The sequence below is a fragment of the Streptopelia decaocto genome (assembly GCF_964273445.1).
Source record: "Streptopelia decaocto genome assembly, chromosome: 8".
NCBI lineage: Eukaryota > Metazoa > Chordata > Aves > Columbiformes > Columbidae > Streptopelia > Streptopelia decaocto.
The window spans coordinates 19,246,689-19,268,456 of NC_138662.1; the positions used below are offsets into that span (position 1 = coordinate 19,246,689).

General features: G+C 52.3%; 1 protein-coding gene across 2 annotated transcripts in view; it reads right to left on the reverse strand.

Moving 5' to 3' along the window:
• Positions 1-222: 222 nt before the first annotated feature.
• PLXNA1 (plexin A1) overlaps positions 223-21,768 on the reverse strand; it is a 116,004-nt gene continuing 94,458 nt past the window's right edge. The window contains exons 23-32 of one of the 2 annotated variants that reach the window (XM_082060075.1): positions 20,551-20,617; positions 15,674-15,820; positions 14,781-14,940; positions 14,101-14,204; positions 13,155-13,251; positions 12,313-12,503; positions 11,726-11,895; positions 9,818-10,030; positions 6,172-6,322; positions 223-2,452 (exon numbers count right to left, since the gene is read on the reverse strand). In XM_082060075.1, coding sequence (XP_081916201.1) covers positions 2,357-2,452; positions 6,172-6,322; positions 9,818-10,030; positions 11,726-11,895; positions 12,313-12,503; positions 13,155-13,251; positions 14,101-14,204; positions 14,781-14,940; positions 15,674-15,820; positions 20,551-20,617 — 1,396 coding nt within the window. In that variant the 3' untranslated portion in view covers positions 223-2,356. Of the gene's footprint in view, positions 2,453-6,171; positions 6,323-9,817; positions 10,031-11,725; positions 11,896-12,312; positions 12,504-13,154; positions 13,252-14,100; positions 14,205-14,780; positions 14,941-15,270; positions 15,545-15,648; positions 15,821-20,550; positions 20,618-21,768 lie in introns of those variants that run through there. The other variant, XM_082060076.1, reaches the window with a different exon arrangement.

Genomic DNA, 21,768 nt, shown 5'->3' on the forward strand with positions numbered 1-21,768 from the left:
ACACTTGCAGGTTTTTTTTTGTTTTACGCTTTTTTCTTCTGTTTCTTAAAAAGATCAACTCAGACTAAAATCTAGCACAGTCATGCAACAGCCCACAGCTCTCAGAAATCCAGCGACAGCTCGACGTTCATAGGTTTGGGAAACAATTATTACTCCTGTTTCAAACATAGTTTTGCTGTTGTGGTTGTGGTTTTTGTTGTTGTTTTTTTGTTGTTGTTGTTGGGTTTTTGTTGTTTTTTTTTTTTGAAATCAGCATCTTCTCCTTTTTCTCCTTATTAAAACAAAACAAAACCAAACAAAATCACAACGTAATGAGAGATGTGCAGGCTTCAAACGATTGTTCTGCATGGTGAGAAAGGCTTGGAAATCTCTTCCAGACCATTTGGTATCTTTTTCTTGTAGTTGTTGTTTGTTTTGTTTTAACCGGCTGTGTAAATTCATTTCGTATTTATATTGGTTCGATTCTCCTTCAGTTAACTATACAGCACCCCACTGGGGCACGAGAATTAGATTGTAACCACATATATATATATACACACTTTTATTTTTTTTTTTTTTAATTAAAAACTTCATTATTTCTCCCTCTCCCCCCCTTAACTTGCAATTTAAGGGAACGGACAGAAATGGGCTGGGCTTCTTTCCACTTGGGTTTCGACAGCCGCCCGCTCCTGGCAGAGTTTGGCCCCGTCCGCTGTGGCGCGGGCAGCGACGGAAGCTCTCGGAACAGAAAAGGAAAGGGGTTTTTGCTCACTGTTTTTGCAAGTTTTTGGTCACCCGCTGCCATTCGGGGCAGCGTTCGGCACCTTTTCATCTCTGGCAAGCACAAACCCACGAGGATCTGACATTTCAAAAGGGGGCGGCCGAAGGAGAGACCCCATGTTAACAGCGAACCCCCCGTCAGAGCGGAGGTGGCGGAGGGGAGACGGGGTGACAGCGAGGAGAGAAAGGGGGAGAAAGAAGGAAAAGACAGAGAAAGAAAGGTCAATATTGAGCGGAAAGGCCTGCACACGTTTGGGCTTCCCGGGGTGGGGAGCAGGTGACAGTCTGAGCATCCCGGTCCCTCCGTGGGCTGGTCACCCAGCGAGGTTTGCAGGGGGGTCCCCGAGAGGAGGAGCTGCCTCCCCTTTCCCCAGGGATCTGGTCCCATCCCCTATTATCAGCACAGAAAGAAGATGGAGGGAAAAAAGTAAAGGGGATCTGCCAAAAGACGAACCCATCCCAACAGCTCCCGAGCCCCCGTAGCCATCCTGAGCCCTGTATCGCCCCGGGACAGGCCCAGACATCTCTGTGGCCACCGGGCCGGGGAAACGAGGACGAGCTCAACAAAACACCGACCATCCCTCAGCAATCCCCTGGGAAAGCAAAAACCAACCTCGGGATCTGCCTTCCTCTCTGATCTTGACCTCCAGAACCACACCAGCAGCATTTAAATAAGAGCATCTATTCAGCTAACAAAACTCCCACCTTTTTTTTTTTTTTTCTTATTTTTTCTTTTTTTTTCTGCACTAAACAACATTCAAATAAAACATGGCACAGGACATACTTTAAGAAATACCAAAGCTCAGGGATTCCTCCCTTTCCTGCCCACCCCTACTGCCCCCACTCCCAAATCTCCCCAGCATCAGTCCTTTAGCTTATTTTTTAAAACCGTTTTTGTTAGTCTGTTGCAAAAAACTTTAGAATATTTTTTTTGTTTTCCCCTCCCATATTTTTTTTTCTTTAAATTAAAAATTTTGTTCATCTCGTGTAAATTGTGCAAATATAGCAGTTAACACTAGTGGCAGAAGGCCAGAGAGAGAGAGAGAAGGGGGAAAGAGACAGAAAAAGACAGAAGAGGAGGAGAGGGGGGCGGCCAGCTGGGGATAAGGAGGGGAGAGCAAGTCAAGTACAGTAAAAATAGGAGCCAACCCACCCCCCCACTCCACCAAAGTAACAACAACATCCAAATGCCGTCCTAGGAAGCCTCATGGTCCCGATCCTCCTTCCTCGGGGGCTCTGCCTGGGCAAGGGATGCCCAGTGGGTCCATGGAGGGCGACCCCCTTCTCTTCCACCCGGCATCGCCTCTGCAAGGTCCCTGCTGCGTCCCAGATGGATCGGGGGGTCATCTGTGTGTGTCGGGGGGGTCTCATCGATGTTGCTGCTGTCGTCGGGATTCATGTGTGGTTTTTTGTTTGTTTTTTTTTGCTAAAGCGCGAGGTTTCCTTGTTCGTTCGTGGGAAGCGTGCGGAGGCAACGGCGGCTCCCGCAGGTCCGGCCGGCCCCAGCCCAAAGTCTTCTCTGCCCGCGGCTGCCGCTGGCCGACCGGTCCCTCCTGCCGCCTCCGCCGCCCGGGATGCTGGCACCGCCACCGCCTTCTCAGCTGCTTAAGGCCATTGTGTCGATCGCCTGCTCCAGCTTACTCCTCAGCCGCTGCCGCCGGGCCTGCTCGTCCTTCTCCAGCGCGGCTAAAATCTGGGGAGAGAGGGGAGAATTGTAGAATTGTAGAGCTATTTGATGGGAAGAGACCCTCAAGATCACCGAGTCCAACCGTAAACCCAGCCCTGGTACTAACCCACGTCCCTGAGAACCTCATCTCCACGTCTGTTCAACCCCTCCAAGGATGTTGGCTCCACCACTGCCCTGGGCAGCCTGTTCCAATGCCCGACAGCCCTTTCCAGGAAGAAATTGGTCCCAAGATCCAACCTTAACCTTCCCTGGTGCAACTTGAGGCCGTTTCCTCTCATCCTATCACTTGTTATTTGTGAGAAGAAGAAGAGAAGGTGAGGAGATGACAAGATGACCTCCTACCCAAAGCGGCTCCTAGTTTCTCACGTGGCCATGCTAGCTCATTGATGGCATTGGGGCACATCAATGTGGTCTTGAGAGAAGCAGCGTGGGTTCATTCTTGTTCCTAACGGGGCCAGGAAAGGGCCAAAGGAGGCAGGAGGTGGAGGACACTGCCCCGATTGCTGCCACCCCAACAGACAGAGCCTCCCGGGACCCCCAAGGGGCTACAGTAATGCCGGGGACCTGCTTCACACTAACAAGAAGTCAACTTGAATGTGGGGAGACAAAGAAAATGAACACCCAGCATAAGATTGAAGGCAAATCCCAAAACCAAGATGACACCTTCTCACTACATCTGTGACTCCAACAAAGCTGAAGTCATAGGGAAGGAGGAGCTGCATTTCAGAGGCCACGATCAACTGGTTCCATGAGTGCAAAAAGACCAAACCCACAAATCCATGAGGCTTCGGCTGCTAACAGTGGTAAAATCCCCCCTCATCGCTACTCAGGGTGGACCGGGGTGATGGAGGGAAACACCAGATGGGTGGACCACCAAAACCTGCCTCGCTAGGAGCCCCCGCTCCTGTGCAAGGGGTGCACCCACAGACATCCAAAGATGACTTTCCTCCCTTGAAATCCCCTTTCTCTACCCAAGCTCCTGGCCATGACAACAGGTCACAGGTGGAGGGACCGTCCCCTGCCCTGGCCTGGACACGACCATGTCTCCAGGGCTGGTGGCAGAGGGAGGGTAGAGAAGGGAGTAATGAAGCGTAAAACGAAGGGGCAGTTGCCCTCTCAGCAGCCAGGAGTCTCACCTCACTAACATCATGCCGGCAGAAAAGCTGATATAAAAAAAACAAACCTGACAGAAATCACATCTCCTCGGGCGAGCTCGTTGAGAGCGCAAATTTTTTGCAATTAAATATCAAGGCATCCGTCAAAGGGGACTTGATTAACCATTTCATTGGCTGCATAATTGGAAACAAACTGTTGTATAATTAATAGACTTACCAGGAGGCAGGCAAAGTCCATCAGGAGCCCTACAGGTAACTTCTTAATGGGGAATCAGCTCCCTTTGATTAAGAGCTGCTGCGGCGCCGGTGGGTTGCGGAGCGTCGCGCGGGACGTGCTGTGCAGCATCGCTGCCACGCAGCAGCCCCCGCCACCGACCGCCTCTGTATCCCTCTGCCAGGCTTTTTGGGACAGGACCAGGCTGGCCCCTGTCTGCTGGGGCAGCAGGAGATGCCCGAGGGGGAATTTCTTCCCAGAGGATGAGGGAAAGCTGCATCTCAACACCAGCATCAGCTCCCAAGGTGGGGAAAATTCCCCCATGAGAGCCAGGCTGATTTACCTCCCCTGGCAGCGATGACCCTGGGATGCAGATGGACTCGTGAGAGCTCATAGATTCCGCCACAAACCTGCCGCCAGCGACACTCCCCCGCCATCCATCTCCACAGCCGCTGTCGGCCATCACGCTCCACGCAGAATGAAATAACTATAATAACGCTCATGCAGAAATCAAAACCCCACGTGCCTGAAAGGTGGCCGAGCTGGAACCAAATTAGATTGGTCCAGAAGAGCAGCCTATTCCCCCCCTGCCTGCCTCCTCTGCCTCTCCTGATATGTATCCCAGGATGCTGAGGTGTCAAATGATTCACAACCTGCCTTTGCATTTATTTGTTCCTCTTTTATCTCGTCCTAAGGGAAACGATGCATTCAAAGGAAACCTGCGTGGAGCGTAGAGAGCCAAGTTTGTCACCTGCTGTAAGGAGCCAGGACCACTGATTACCAAGATGCAAGTACCCAAATGAAAATTAATTATGATTTTCATTCACAGCCAATGACAGCATATTATTGCACTGAACAACAGGAAAAATTATTCTCTCCCATTTTGCATCAAAGAGGGTGCAATCGGGCTGCATATAATTGTGCTTAATGAATGAAAACAAACAAAGGGAACAGCTGTGATTTATTAATCCCATTACAAATAATAAAAGAAGTTCCTGAGAGCTGTGAACACACTTGTGACGCTCGGAGACAGCAAGACGCTCAACAGATGTCAGGCTGCCATCAGTGGGCAAGAAGAGGACCTGTGTCCCTAAAGGGCAGCTCATGAATGCCACATGGTCCCCTCCCTGCTCTCACTCAGGGCTCAGAGGATTTATTTAAGGCTTGTGGGACTTTGAGACTGGAGGAAGCAAGCGCCTCATGATGGCTGAGGGATGAGGGCTGCACTGCAGCAGATCTAGATTCTCTGAACTGCTCCTCTTCCACCCTCATGGTAGACACAGAGCTGTTGTATAAACTGGAAAATCCCCTGAAAACCCTCTTTGGCCAACTTCTCACATAGATGGGAACCTCCTGGACATGCCATCCCAAATCGTTTGGGGAGCAGCGCAGAGGTCCCACCACCATGGTCAGTAGTGCATGGTCACCTGCTGCACAGTGACCGCCATGTGGCACCTTCCCAAGCACCAAGGGCTTCCTCCCACCCTTGGAGACAAGCCAGAGCCACCGCCTCCTCCTCACTCTTGCAAAGCATCCAGCTCCATGAGCATTTTGGCCACCATCACGGTCCCAGCGCTGACCTGAGACCCAGGGGCCAGGTCTGTTACGTCCTGCCCATGGACTTCCTAAATTCACATCTCGAAGAGGCACCAGGAGAAGCCTCACGGTTGCTGCAGGGTGCAATGGGGACCCTGTTTTCCTGTAGGATGAGATGCCAGCTCTCCCCGCTCTTTTCAAGCGAGGAGATGTTCTGGCACTCTGTCATCTAAACAAGCCACCATTCAAACACAGTCATCAGTCCGCTTTATTGGGACAATTAAGCCTATACTATCACATTATATGTATAGATCCATATTTGACTGTAGTTACATATTTTATTGCTTTAATAAAAAGATGCGAGGTGTGGATTCGAGTGGTGCTTTACGAAGTTAATTTGTATAAAGTACAACAGAGGGGTTTTTAACCGTTCTTACTGATGTTCACAAAGCAAGCACTGAAGACGCCTCCACATCCTCCAGCATCCCTGGGGAGCAGAGCCAGATGCCGCCTGTATCATCATAGTGTTGGTACCGCTGCAGCACCGGGTCGGTGGCAGTGGAGAGGGAACGCACACTGAGATAACACCATGAACTCTGCAGCCCTGCTGAGCTCACATGCCAAATGTGTAGAAAAATAGGTGTTTCCCACATTACTCACCGCAGAAAATACAGGGAACAAAGTGCTGCCTACATGCCTCCCAAACCTTTCCTTTCCCGACTGCTCAAGCACAGACACAGACTACATTATTCTGCATTTATCGGGGTGTTCTTCTACAGGAAAAAGCAGGGGACTGCAGAAACAAGGACAAAGGGACACAGCTCACAGCCCAGGCTTGACTCCCCACCACCATGTCTTACCTCGTCCTTGTACTTGGTGATGTAGGAGTAAATCTCGTGCAGCGCGCTCATGCTGTTGAACTGGCTGAGGTGTAACCGCGACTGCTCCGCCAGGTACGCGCTCATGTCCTGGTCACTGATCGCTGGCATTTTAGCTATATCTGCATAATATCTGCAAGGGAGAAAGAGAAGAGCGGGTCTGATACTGGGACAGACAGAAGGGGACGGGTCCCCACCGCGACGCTTGCTGAGAAGAGCCACCGGAGAGGCGAGGTGAAGAGCACCCTGCCCCCAAGTTGTGATGTACTACGATCACCCGCTATAACCCCGTCTGTGGAGCAGACGCTGAGCCCAGCCCAATGTGAGGGATATCCCACCCTCTCCTAAACCACACATTTTCCTCCTTCCCATCCCATTGGCATGTTTTGCCACCAAACTGCATCCACCAGAATCCTCCATGCCTGCAGCAACACCTAAGGCTTTGATACCATTCTCTTATGGCTGCTGTGTTGCTAAGGCCAATGATGTCCCTTTGCGTCCAATTAAATACTTGGTGCATGAACACAAAACAAGTTCACATCCAGGTGTTGCAGGGATACATGCCTGCGTGGATACATCTTCCTCAGCAAGAGGCATCCAACACACTACAACTGCCGCTGGCCATGCTCAGAAGTTGTTGCTCACACAAAAGCTACAACAGCTTTCATTTTTGGTGAAAACTGAGGTTCTGAAGATGCTCCTGTGAACTCAAAGGATCCCAGGCAGCAGACAAGGCAGCTGATGTCCTAGGGCATGCCTGGGCCAAATGGCTTTGTCCTTTTCTGTCTTCTTTGTGCTTCTCTGATGGTTCCTACCTTACATTTCCTATGACACCTTAAGATTTGCAGTCCCATCCCATAGCTGCTTCACTGACATGCTCAGCAATTACAGGGAAGCCCAGACATGGCTTGTATAGCCTGGAATCGTAGTGGAAAAACAGATCATCCAACAGGATATTCATGAAAAAATAGGAAGATCAAAGCCGCATCATCCCATTTCAGCAGGAGGGTTACACCAAGCAGATGTACCAGTGGCCTGGATGCTCAGGTCCTTATGGAAACCAGGGTTGCATCCACAGGCCTCTATTAAAATACAAAGCCTACCCACAGCAAACGAGCCCCAGCTGCTCCCACCACCTGGAAATACAGAGTGCCAGTCCCTCCCAGGTTTGCTTTGCTCCTCCTGACTCCTCAAACTACTCAGTGCAGTTTCTGGTACGGTGATTAGCATCATTAGCATCATCAGCTGAACGCTGAGGTGGAACACGACTGAAGCACTTGGATAGGAGCAGATGGCAGCAAGACCACTTGAGGAGATGAATATGAGGATCCACTCCATCCCACGGCGCTGAACTCAGCTAGCGATAAAATACTTGGGCAGTTTTGACAAGGAGCCTCATTCACATCCAAAAAGCGATGCGAGAGATTTCCTGAATGCTGCCAAGAGTGCGGTGCTCTGAGGTGAGGACCTGCAACCAAACCAGGCACCAAGAGAGCCACTACATCCCTAGAGAGATCACCCCCAGAGTGATGTCTCCTAAAGCTGATACTACTTATTAGGGACAATACGCCCAACGTTCTCAGTTCTAGCCAGCTTTGATTAGCAAAGAAAACTCATAGAGATCCCCCCTGGCCACCCTTTAACCCCATAGGTGAAGGGACTTGTAAGAAATGCACATACAAGAGAGATTTGCTGAAAAACAAAGCTGTTTTGGCTGCCACAGAAAGACGTCCAGGTAACATGCAGCAGTATTATGTTCCAGGTTTTCTCATGACACAAAGGACAATAGGAAACTATGATTTTTCAATGCAAGTGTGCATGGCTGGTGTGGACCAAGATCCCAGACACACCATTTCCAGAGGACGCCTACCACAGCTATGACCCCGGCAGTGGTAACCTTGGGTTTCCCCGGGCTCCCCACCTCCCAAGCCCTTTACTATTCCTGCCACAGACTGGCAGGACACCCATTTTGTCAGCCGCTGCCTGACCCAAACAGACCCGCTTTTGGGACCACCAGTCCCACTCAGCCGCTCCCACACTGTTCCCATCCCGCCTCTGCAAAGCTCTGTGACAACAACCATTGCCAAAAGCCAGAAATGGCAATTACACCATAAATCCTTGCAGCAGAGGAGCTGCGGGAGACACAGTCGTACCCTGCACGGGGCCGCTCTGCCCCCGGCTCGGCTGCCTCGGGGACCATGCGGCGGTGAGTGATGGCAGAACATCTGTCACCGTGAGATCTCTCACCTCCTCCCCAGGGACACAGCATGTCTAGACCAATGTTTCACTCTGCAACTGTTTTATACCTTTTTTTTTTTTCTCTGGGCACACACATATCTGAGTATTTTTGTCATAGAGACAGCAAGGTCAGAGGAATTCACCTTATGAAGTTTGTGATGTTCCTACAGGACCCCATTCCAAAGCTCCCTCCAGCCCCCCACAAAGAAATGTCTCATTTTGCAATGCAGTTCATCTCTCATCTCAGCCATCTATTTCAGAGGCACCTTTTCTTCTGATCCAAGCCCTGCCTTCCTCCAGGGAAGAAGCTTGTCTTTGTGCCTGCCCACAAAGCACCAGGCACGCCAATGGTGCGACAAAAATAACTGTGTACAAGCGAGTATCCAAAGGATGATTTAGGCTACAAAGTCCCACGCTTGCAAACTAGAGAATATGATGCTTATTTTTGCCTGGACATCTTTCACTTGGTTCTGGTCTAGATGCTGAAAAAGGGAAGGGTCCTCGGTTTTAAAAAGAAAAAAAAGCACAATCTATAGCACAGCATATCAGCACAAGCAGAAAGTTGCACAAGCAACCTGAAATCTGCTGGTTTTTAAGCTTGATGAAGTTCCACTTTACAACACAGCAACATTTTAACAGTAGTTCTGTTTGGAGGGCTTTGGAGGACATCTCCTAGGTTTCTCTCCCAAAAGGATAAAGCTAAGCACAGCATCATGCTTGAGCGCATCAATTTGCAATCAGTAGCATTCAAGCCCCGAACCTTTGACGCTGTGCTAATTCAGCGGGACAGAGGGATGTCTCTCCTCGGCTGACGGGGAAGGTGGAGGTGGTGGAAGGAGCCAGGGGAGCTGCTCCTCAGCGCAGCGACAGCAGCCCGAGCGCTGCCTCGGAGCACACGCTCTCCTCAGGATCTCAGGCGAGACGTACGGATGGATGAGAGTCGAAAATGGTAATTTTCAACCATTTCAGGAAAACTTTAGTGCATTGCCACGGTGCAAAAAAGGCACTTCTCTAGTCCAGGGCTGACTTCTTACGGCTTTTTGAAAGCAATCAAGGGCGGTGTTAGCAAGCCCCTAGCACAGACGGAGTTTTTACAACAGAAACCACCACACAACCTAAAAGTGAAGGCTGCTTTTAGCACCCCTTAAGCAATTCATACACAGCTCTGTCAAACAGTCATTGCAATCTCACTCCAGGAGACAATCATGAGAAAGCATCATCTCCCAAATGAGATGATCATCTTCCTCAAGCATCAGTATGGTCTCTCTTCAGACAGCTGCCAAGAGGAGTCTTCCCAACAACCGAGCCCTCGGTGTGAAGTCCTCGCACCCACGTACATCCCCTGTAAGCCCTTCAGGTGACGCAAGGAGCTACTGCCAAATCTACTCACCTTTCTACCCAGCTCTTGTAGTTGGGGATATCCTTGGCGTACAGTAGTTTGTTGGAGGGAGAGTCTTTTCCTAGCTTGTGCTCAGAAGTTGAGCAGGAGTCCATGAATGTCTGAGCCACCACGGATAGGCAGGCATCAGTAATACTGTTCTTGTGAATGTCGAACACAAACTGGGGATTCTTAATCACATTCACCCAAAAACGTAGAGGTAGACTGCGGGAAGAAGGAAACAGGAGTCAGCACCTGGACCGAGCGCTACAGGGCAGCCAGCACACACACCACTGGCTGGGGAGAAGGAGCTCCCCATCACCCAGAATTGGGCAGGCTGCTTGTCCCAGCACCCCAGCGATGCCAAAAACCTGGGGTACACAGCCATTCCCCTCTGCCCACCCCCACAGGGCCTCAGGTCTCCAGGAGGAAACTCCTCAGCGCTGCCGACAAGTCCAGAGGCGAAGCAGAGCAGCGCAGATCCGCAGTTTCTCCGTGGATCCTCTTGCACTGAAGAGCCCTTTCCGAGCCCGCGGGTCACACCACGCACGGTCCCTTTCTCCGGCATCAATGAGCCTGTCTACAGCACCGCGCGGCATTTCACACATCTCTGTGTCGGAGGAGGGGGTTAACTGGACTCCTCAAGGGACTCATTAGCACATTTCACACCAGAGGAGAATTTAGGCAGCCTCAGACGCTGGAAATGAAGCTCTCAGTTGTAGAGGCAGCGGGTCTCCTGGCCAGCCACCGACTGGATGTTTGCTGCATAATGACACATGTGCCACCCTCCACGGCTCTGTTTTCCAACCCTACTGCCCCTCTCCTCTCCCAGGAGCATCTCAGGGTCTCCCCCCATCGCAAAGCCCCTCCGCTTCGTCATCCCTCAGCACCAACGCCCAGCAAATGCTTTTATCTTAGACAAAACACACTTCGTTCCCCAGGACTTTCCTAATGAGGGTACCGGGTGCATGTACATATTTCATTTGTGAAGGGAATGGCCTCAAGAAATTAGCTCCACACATCGAATTAGCGCCCAGAGATAAGCACAGGCATTAGTATGCAGGAGCCTGCATGCCCAGCCCCTGCGGAACGGGGCTTATTCTTTTTTTTTTCCTCCTTTGCCTTTCACTCCTTCTTTTAATATAGAAAGCTGAGTTATAAATCAGTTCCAAGCACTTCCGTGCTCTCACATCTCCATTTAAAAATGTTTCTTTTCCTGCCCTGCTAATTGCCAACAGTTACTGAACTATACAAAAGCAATTTGGCTGCCATTTAACAAATGCCAGACACGGGAATGTACGTACCCGTTCTCCAGTAACGGCAAGATCAGAGAGATGAAATCAGTGAGGCAGCAGAAAAGAAGAACGCCGAGGGAGGGGGTTGCGGAGCAGGAGCCAACGCCTGCCCCAGCCCTGGTCTCATCAGCCGCTCGGCCCCGCTTTGCGGAGAGCCGTAAGTGGAGCCCATGGGCAAGGTTAGGGAGGATGCACCCACAGCTTTACGCTGACTTTGTTAGGACAGGCTCAGCTGAGCCATGGGAGGGAGGTGGAAACACCTTCAGGACAGGCAGGACGAGAACTGGGTTGGCATCTCCAGAGGAGCCCGGAGGATGGAGAAGCCCGAGTGGCCAGGAACCGGCCACCATGGTCCTCAGCCCACTGCAGCCATCAGAGGGAGCGCGGTGCCCGGGATTTGGGGATGGAAGGGCTGAGGGAGCATTTTGCATTCCTGGGATTTTTTCTGCTGCAGGAAGGCATGCAAGGGATTCACCCACACCCGAAATACAGAGATATGGGCCTCTCTTGTTCTGGATCATTTCCAATGACATATTTCTGCTCGCCGGGGGAGGGATTGGAAGTATCATTAGCTGTGATATCGTTAGCCGCCACCCTGCCCCGTCCCACTGCCCTTCTTCATTACCAGTTACTCTTCCAGGTGTGCCTGACATCGTAATCATTGATCTGATGCTTATCAGCTTGCTCATCCAGGAAGTCAAACATGTATTTGATGGCGAGGGGCAAGGCGCTCCCACGATGTGCTGTGCTGAAGATGGTCTCAAACAGGTCGTCCACAAATTTCTGCAGGGTGCCCTGAAGAGGAGAGAGAAGAGCCGCTCAGCAACGCCTGGAGCCAGCAAAGAGAGGAACCAGGTCATTCCCCTTCCCACATCACTGATTTCGTAGCTTTATCCCAAACACCAAAGGGGCACCTGCCCCAGGGCAGCTCTGCTTTGCAGTCCAGCAGCTGCTCCAGGATACACGGAACAGTAAAAATGCCAAATGGTGTAAAAGGCAAATGGGAAAATCCACCCAAGGGATATTCACTTGGCATACAAAAACATCACCTCCAGCTCAGGAAAGAGACTGAGAGAGTCACTCCTCCTGTGCTTTTGAAATAGAAGGCTAATAAAAAAACCAGTGCTTACGACTTTTGGACAACTCAAATCACTACCCTTCCCCATTCAGATTTCAAAAGCCAGGCAGCAGCTCTGTGTCTCTTGGTCATACCTTGGTGGCTAACAGGCGGGTCAGGTAGATTTCGGAGACCATCTTGCTGCCCCGGTCACCCTCCCGTTGGTCCATGTGGTCGTGATTTTTCACCAGATGCCAGAGCTTGGTGCCGCTCTCCAGGTCGGGGGTGATCATGGGGGTCCGCGAGCGCAGGCTGTCGGGACTGCTGGCTGTCCGCAGCATGCTCTCTGCAAGCACCGAGCAGAGGGAGACGCTCACAACCTGTCCACCTCCACCCTCCTTCCCTCTGCTGTGGCTTTGGGGCCATGAAAAGGGGACTTTGGGATCCACCATTAACTGGGACTGTCCTCACAGCCTGCTGGGCTGTGTTCAAGCCTGGCTGATGCAGAGGAGCCAGGACCAGGGTGGAAGGGTTTCCACAGGGGTCTGTCCTGCTCCCAGCACGCTGGTGCCAGGATCACAGACGCCCCCTGTATCAGCCTGAGCTGACCACACTATTCCCTTCCAAACCAAGGCTGAAGAACACTTGCCAGCATGTTCGCTGGAGCCCTCAACTCTGCTCATTTAAGGGCAAAGTACCTCTGTGCTTATTTTAATTAGATTTCAGGGGAATAAAAGGGAGGGAATCCCTTAGCAGCAGTCATCTGACACATCTTTATCCCCCGAGTCTGACACGCCACAAAGAGAGATGTCTCTGAGGGCATCTGCTCCCTTTCCAACACCAGAATAAATAGGACGGTGCAGGAGAGCCAGGGGTTTGGAGGAACCTTGTTCACATGAGCCACAGTTACAATCACCTGCCCTGGGCCTTGGTCTGCCAGCCCAGCCCGGTGCTGCCTCCCCGGCCAGCACAGCGGCGGGTGCCCCCGCGCGCTCACCGTATCTGCTGAGGGACTTGGTGAAGGTGGAGGAGTTGGAGATGTTGTACGCCGAGTTCTGCTTGGGCACCAGGGCTACGGAGGAGCCGTCCGTCACCTGGGGACAGAGGTGGCGTGAGCAGGTTGTGACACTGGGGGAATACAGGAGGAGCAGCCCCGCAGCAGGGAGAAAACAGACAGGACGGATGAAGCCACACAGCACCCCAGGCCAGGGACATCCATCTCCACCAGAGGAGACCTACATATCTACCTCTGCCTGGAGCAGAGAAGGGTCTGGGGAGACCTTATTGCGTCTTTCAGTGCTTAAAAGGGGCTGATAAGAAAGATGGAGACAGATTTTTTTAGCAGGATCTGTTGCAATAGGACAAGCTCTGATGGTTTTAAACTAAAGGAGGGGAAATTCAGGCTGGACATGAGGAAGAAATTTTTTTATGCTGAAGGTGGTGAGAGCCTGGCCCAGGATGCCCAGAGAGGTGGTGGATGAACCATCCCTGGAGACATCCCAGGCCAGGCTGGACGGGGCTCTGAGCAACCTGAACTGGTGAAGATGTCCCTGCTCATGGCAGGGGTGGCACTGGGGGAGCTGGGAAGGGCCCTTCCCACCCAAACTATTCTATGATTCTACAGTTCTGCGACAGCTCAGGGGAAGAGGTCAGAACAGGAACACACCAGAAACCTTGTCATGAAAATGGTAAGTAAGGTCAGAGCAGGAAACAGCCTCTATGAGTTCTGGACATGCCCCATTTAGTGCTTCCTTAAATGGAAGGACCATAAACATGGGGCCTGGGCAGCAGAGTGACTGCAGACCTCCTGGCCATGGCCCTGCATGAGCAGCATGGCCTGGAGAGCTGAGCCCAGGCCCTGACCAAGCTGAGGAGAAAGCTGAGATGCTCAAGCTCAAAACAGCTGGTGACAGCTCAGTGGTCTCCACCACTGACAGCCTTACCTGGTAGTGGGCCAGGGTGTTTAGCCTCTTCCAGTCATTGTCAATTTTTGTGGTGACATCTTCGTCCTGCAGTATGATCCGGGCCATCCTGCCCTGCCGCCACTCTGCCCCATGAAGGAGAAGGGCTCGTGGTTAGTGGGGGGCCTTGGAGCACAAAGCCGAGGTGAGGGCAGGAGCACAGTCTGGGCATCAAGAACAGAGTCCTCCCACCATCTTCTGAACCCCAGCACTGATGATGATCAATATGGCGTTGGGCAAAAGCTGTTTCTAACTACTCAAGGAAAGACAGAACCAATTTGACCCCAGCGACCGTTTCCTTCACTGCTCTTCATTCTCTTGCCCCTCCTTTAGAAACAGAACTATTAACACTGTTCTCAACTATTGCTGGCCTCCTTGGACCGCAGCAACCTCAAACCCGCAATCCAGACCATGGCCAGAGCCAAGGAGGCTCCTCTCTCCATCCTCTCTCCTGGCAGGACCTACACTGCCATGCCAGAGGTCCCCACACACAGCCAGTGCCATCAGCACAGCAGAAGAGGACAAGCACAACTGTTCTGGTCCTGTCAGGTTCCTTCTCCTGTAGGAGATGTGGATTTTCCTGCCTTGAACAGTTTTTTTGGCACTTCTGCTCCTAATCATGTCCCTGCTGCCCACGGGGAAGTGCCTGGCCTCTCTCTTACCTAGGTCCATGTCTCCAGCTTTGGGTCGCTGGGAATAGGGCACCCCTTTGTAGACAGCGTCCAGCAGCTTCTCTTTCACCTGTGTGATGGTGTCGCAGTTCAGCACCTTGACAGGGATCTCCGGGGCATTCTCATTCTCAGGGTTCACACAGTTGAGGGTCTGCACAGCACAGGAGGGGCAGAAAGACTCAAGTGAGAGGTGCAAAGGCAGGTCCACGGGGCTACAGCTGTCTACAGGCCACATCTTCTCACCCCCCAGGCCACTGTGGAGTCACAGCCACATGGCACATTCCTGTTGCCCCTTCCTCCCCACCTCTCCCCTCCACTCTCAAATCTCCAACTATTCCAGAAAGGCAGCACAGAATCAGTGAAGGAATACTGGGCCAGAAAACCATGTCACCAAAACCTGCCTAGCCTGAGTGATACCCAGGCACACTTCACTGGTGAAGAACCAGCTGCAGGTTCAGCTGGACAGAGGAGATGGCTCATATGGAGGAGAAGTATCTCTCCATCTCCTGCAGTCATCTCAAGGCTCTAACTTTGATCCCCACCAAACATGAGCCGCTGAATGTTCCAAGCAGCATCTGTGGCCCCAGGTCTGTCAGGGCCATGGGGTTTCCTGGGAGAGGCATGGAGAGGGGTTCAGTTCACGTTTGGTTTTCTCAGCTCCATGACAAGAGCAAACCTTGCCATGCAAAGACCCTGTTTCTGACTGTAGCTGAGATGGGCACCACACAGACAGGGCAAGAGGCGCCCCAGGGATGCTGGAGAGAAGAACAAGAGACAAATCACTCTCTGCAAAGTACTTCGGGTGCCTCCAAGATCTCATGAAACAGCTGGACCTAGCAGTGCTGGCAAGCAGCAGTACCAGCGAGGCTTCCGCTTGCACTAACCAGCATTTTGTAGTCAATCTGCTGCCGGATGAGCTTGTCTTCGCTGAGGGAGTAGCGAGCCTCTCCCGTGATGGCATCGATGGGTCCCTTCTCCATCTGCTGCTTGATGGCACAGTAGAGCATGAAGAGCGGTTCCCCAGCACACTCCTGCAGCACAAAGGATGGAGGAGAGAGTGGGGTGAGAAGGTGCCAAGCACCAGCCTTGCCTCTCAAGACTGCAAGGAAGGGGGGACATGGTAAAATTCAGCCTGTGGAAGAACTCATTCTCTCCTTCCCAGCCTGCCAGCTGTTGTCCCTTGTCTATCAACCCCTAGGCTCAGCTTACCAGAGCTTCCAGACACTCCCTGGTGATTTCTGTTAATTCTACAGGCAAAAACAAGCTAAAAAGGTTAAATTCAGGGCTAGTGAAGAGCAGGTTGGGTCTGGGGACTTTGTAGATCGGATACAGCATATCTTTTGAGCTGGTCCAGCCAGGAGAAGCACCTGAGGACTGGAAAGGGCACACAGCAGTGGGACAGCCTAGGGGCTCTTGCCCAGGGATCACAACGCAGTTCTGGCATCTGCCAGGAGCCCAGTCTCACATCAGAGAAGGTCACAGGAGGTTTATCCATACGACACCTCGGCACGGTTGGTCAGATCCACTGGGAAGGAAAAGTGAGAGAGCAACTCGCTGACAACCCAACCCTGAGCCTCCAGCTGATGGAGGGGACCAGGCAATGAGGTTCCTGCAGTTAAACCATTTGTCACCTATGTGTCCCCACTGTCAAACCCCTCCAGTCAGAGCCACATCAGCAACCATCTTATAAGTGGGAAGGAGAGAAAAACTGGACCAGACACTTGTCCCAAAGACGCTGCAGAACAAAGGAACAGCAAAGGACCCAACACGGTTGAAGGCACCAACCAGTTTGGAGCCATGAGTTGGTGTAGGGGGGCTGGTAGTGGACAGCCCCTTTTTCAGCCAGGGCCCAAACTGGCCCTGAGCTGCACCCCAATGAGCCCTTCCAGATACAGACATTAATCCCAAGGGGGAAACAGGGTAAAAAAACCCAAAAGGGGATGGGAACAGAGAGGAGGGGGAAAAGTCCCAGCAGATTTTACCCCACCAGCACTCGCCCCTCCCTCCCGGCCGCCTCACAAATAAATTGTCCTTTGGTGCAAAGTGTGGCTGCTCTCCCTGTCACCATATGCTGTTAGCATCTCGTTAGCATCTGCGGTAATTAAAGAGACAGCTGCTAACGAGCAGGAACAGGCATACATCATCCCCAGACCTTCCGACAACATGCCTGTCTTTGAAATTATGTTTCATTTGCAAACTTGGCTTCATTAAGGCAGCTTGGAAAAGCGGGAGACCCAAGGTGGGTGCTACGCTGCAGGTCACCAGGTGCCTGCAGAGCCGCGAGCCCCCCGCCACCCCTACAGCACCCAAGCCCACCCCTGCAGCCATGGTGAAAGACTCGAGTTGTTTCTTTCTGTTGCTTGAAAAGTCTTCTCATAAAACTTCCCTAGTCTGCGGAAGCGATGTGGATGGAGGACAGCTTGGAGCGGGATTCCTGTTCACATCTGGCACAGCTGCTCCCGTCTCAGCCCATGGGTTTCTCCTCTCTGGGTGAGCACGGTTGCTGCCCTATCATCTGTTCCAGTGCTCTGGCACCCTCAAAGTAAAGAAGTTTCTCCTCAGTAAAGAAGCTTCTCCTTGGACACTGGCTGGGCTGATGGGGAATAAATCTCTTTTTGGATGTTCTATGGCCTCCCTGGAGGGATGGGTGGGCCTGGTGATGGGTACGTCCCTCCTCCAGCACCATGAAGGCTTTTGGGGGCTCCTGTGTGCCCCAGGATCCTGGTCTCCTTCTGACCTGTCAGGCACTCTAATGCCAACCAAAACAGCCCCTCCACCCTGTCCCCCTGACTCTGCGCATCATCCATGTTGCAGCTTGGCTTCCCCACCAGTTCCAAATGTGTCCTATACCCTTAAAATCCTGAAATCACTCACTCCCAGCCTCACTGTCCCCACCAGCTCTTGAGGACCGAGTGGGCAAAGATGCTGTCATGGGTCACAGCTCACTGAGCCATGACCGATGAGAATGGTTTAGGGCTCATCCCTGATAGAGACCAACAAAATGAACAGAGACCACAAAAACGGTGCCGTGCAGTTGCCCCGAGATGATCTCCATGGGGTGAGGTACAGGAGGGGACTGCTGAGATGGGGCTGAGTGAGGGGGCTTGGGGGGGCTCCCCGTGCAAGCTGAACTGGAGGGGGGTGGCTGCAAACCCCCCCGTGCACGCGGGCGTCAGTATGTGGAGAACAGGCTGAGGCGAGCCAGCTAACGCTCAGACTGGCTTATTGACTAGATCTAGCTCATCAGGCACCTAATATTGTGCATTTTTCAGCGCTTGCCTCGATTTATCCCTCTCCCTTTCCCCAGGGTGTCTCATTAAGAGTCTGATAAATGCTACTACAGGGTCCCTGGGAAAGCGCCAGCCCTCGCTGGCTCCCCATGCTGCTGGCGCTGGGCAGGGGGGCTGTTCTGTCCCTGTCCCTGTCCCTCTCCCCAGCTCATCACAACCACACGATGCCAAGTGCCTGGCCCTGCTCTGGGCACGTTTGCTGAGAGCTGATCTTGCAGCTGGGCACGTGTTCGTCTGCCTCTTTTACATGCACAATTACCATGGTTTGGTGCAGTTTCCTTGCTGACACACTGCCGTAGTACCTCTCCATCTACCCCACGGGTTTCTCCTGATTTTGATGCCACCTGTGATCCTCACTGCCAGGAGACAGGAGGAAACGGTCCCGTGAATCTCCTTGGGTGGGACTGACCCAGGAGAGGCCATGAGCACATCCTCAAGCCTCTTCCAGTCTAACAAGTGACCCGAGTGACACAGTTCCAACCACTTCCCAGGAGAGACGATCCCCAGCACAACAATCTCACAGCCAGCAGGGTTATCCAAGCCCTCCGCGTATTTTCTTCCTGTAACGGTGCATCTAAATCACATTTCTCTCTCCTGCTGCTACCACCCAGAGGCATCTTCCCCTACCAAAGCCATGGCATAGCCAAGGACTTTCTAAAAAGTCCTTGTCCAGGTCCCATTCCCACATCTCCCTCACCTGCTACGCCTTATCCTCAGACCTGCCCTGCACTGGTGATGCACCTGGAAGTCTCTCCAAAAAGGGACAGGGCTCCACAAGGACACATGTAGGACAGTGGTGGCACATGAGCCAATCCAAAGCAGCTTCTGAACAAGGTGAACACGCCCCAGGTCACTGCCCACATGGCCCAGCCCAGCCAGGGACACGCCAAGGGCACCAAGTCACACATGTGAACGCAACATCCCCAAACGCCACTGTGGGTGTTCAAAGGCTGTGTGCTGCACTCTGCTTGGCCAAAGCACAATCTTGTCCACCTCAAGGAGCCCTGAAGGAGTTTATCCACAGCAAGACTTCCTCCTGCTTGTCCCATCAACCCCGCAGAGCCCAAAGAGCCATCTGCCGATGTCCCACCTGATCCCACCAGGCACCACCACTGCAGTGTGGCCCTGCTGAGCAAAACCACAACACGAAGAGGCAGCAGGATGCTTGACATCTCCCTGTGACCGACACAACTCTTCTCCTCTCCCACCCTGGAAAGCAATCTCTGTCGCACACTACACTAGATTTTTATAAATACAGGCTATCCCCCAATGGAGGCAAAAAGCCAAGTGCATGTAAGTGATATTATAAATCACCCCTCGTTGATGATCACTTGAGTTCTGCACAGATTCCTGCTTGCTCTCATCTCTTGGCTGGAAATGGTTCAAACCCTCTTTATCTTAATGAGGGATGAAATCCCACAAAAACGGCTGCGTGCCACCCAGTCTCGCTGCACCGACGCCAGGCAGGATCCCAAGAAACAGCTCTGCCGACTGACAAAGCCACGGTGGGACCAGAGACACCATTCACCCCGCCGGTGTCATCCCAAAGCAGCAGCAGGACCGAGCCCAGTGGTCCATGAGCTGGAGCTGCTGCCGTCTAACCCGCATGGCTGCTGGTGCGGCTCTAGCAGGTGGAAGCACCAGTGCTGATGGGATAAATGTTCTTGACATGGGTTGGGTGAACCAATGGTAAAAGCAGCCCTTATGCTTTGGCATCCTCTTCTGCTACCCCTGATGAAATTCAGGGAATGGTCAAATTCAGGCTAATGGGCTCGTCAATGCAGGCAGGGGCACAGGGAGGTCCACCGTCATCTACACCCTTGTGTACACGTGGTGGGAAAGCTGCACCCCTGGCTGCTCACAGGCCCTGCAGGGCGTCCATCCCCACTGGGGCATCTTTTGGAGGGGAAGAAGCAGCAGAAATATGTGGGGGAAATGATACCCCTACCAAGGAGCTTCAGTGTCAAAGAGATGAAGGAAAAGCAGCAGAATTATGTGAAGCGCACAGCACATCAAACTACAGCTCAAAAAGGCAGAAATATCCTCTGAGCACAGTCATATCTACAGAAGGGCCAGCTTCTGGGGCTTTTTCTTCCCGAGTTACACAAGTAGAGGCAAGGAGGGAAGAATGGGGGCCACTCTGAAGGGATTCAAGACTCAGCTGAGTTGCTTGAGGTTTATTCTTTCTCCAGGCACTGTTTTTAAGACCTCAAACCCACTATCATTAAGCAATCATGGTCTGGATTTCATTTCTCAGTCTTAGCTATTTCCCCAAAAGAAGACAGAATCACTGATCACATCTCAGAAGCACAGGATGGGAAGGGAGCCCTGGGAAGTGATCTCTGCTCCAGGGGGGAGCGGCAGCACTGAGGAGCACATCAGCCCAGGCTCTGGGTACCACGTTGCGCATCCCGGTGAGGTAGGAGCCACCTCCCCACCCATAGGAGGCTGCCATCCCTTCCCAAACTCACCTTCAGAAACTTGTACAGCAGAAACGTGAACCAATTCGTCAGCATCTTCTCCGCCACTGATTCCGTTCTGTAGGGACACAGAGAGCAAAGCCATCAGGAGAGGATATTAAAGGTCTCTGATCTCACCTGTTGCCACAACTCAGCCTGGGACTGTGGCTAAATTATTTCTGATTTTAAAAGGTCATGTGGAAAGGCAGGAACCTTGAAGCAAAGGGGCACAAGCAGGCAGCAAAATCTCTCGTGCAAAGCCTGCCCATCTGCAAGGCTGAGCCGACGGGAGCGAGAAGCAAATTGGTCCCTGGTGTATCTGGAGATCCAGAGAGAGCTGAGCATGGCCGTGTCCCATGGGAAGTCCAACCCAGGGGATGACCAGATTTCTAGTACCTTCTACTTAAATGAAGTTTGCTTCTTGTATCGCATCTCATTGGAAGCAGGCAGCTCCCTCCCCAGGAGGATTGTGTGAGACACCTCAAGCTCCTCAGTTAAAGCATGACCTGAAGGGAAGAGCTGGGGTTGCAAGGCAAGGCCAGATCCTGGCCCACGTTCCCATGCCAGGAACACCTTGTCCTACAACACCGAGTGTCTGATCAAGCCAGATCCATCCCCTCTCGCCACCGGGAGCTGCTGCTGATTCCTGCTCCTGCAACATCCTCAACACCCCTACTGCCCCAATACAGGCTCACTACTGGGTGACATGGGACTAATAACTCCCCAATGAGGCTGCATTCCTGGTGGAATGGACACAAACGGCTTGACTCAAGAAGAAACAAAACTCAGAAGGAACCTGAACCCCAGAGCCACCAGGAAGAGTCCCACCACCCGATGCCACGCACTGCCCAATGGCAACACCATGCCCAGCAGATGGGACAGGAGCAGTTCCCCATGGCCAGATGGCTGCGGTAGGAAATCCACTTTCTCAGAGTTTATTCAAGCTGACTCAGGGTCATATGGCCCCATCCAAGGCTTTTTCTTGTGCTAATGGGGCTTAGCCCTTTTTGCCCTCCCTGGAATAGTCTTTAAACCATTAGGGGATGGTAATATCTGAGCCTCCAGAGGAAGGAAGCTTTCCTATGCCTTTACAGGAAAGATTAATCCATCAAGAGGAGGAAGAAAAGAGAGAAGGGATATGGGGAGAAAGCCAGGGGAAGGGCTGGACTGAAGCTCTTTGGCAGACATCCTTCCCAGCCCCAGGCCAGGTCCTCTGCCCACGAGCCTGTA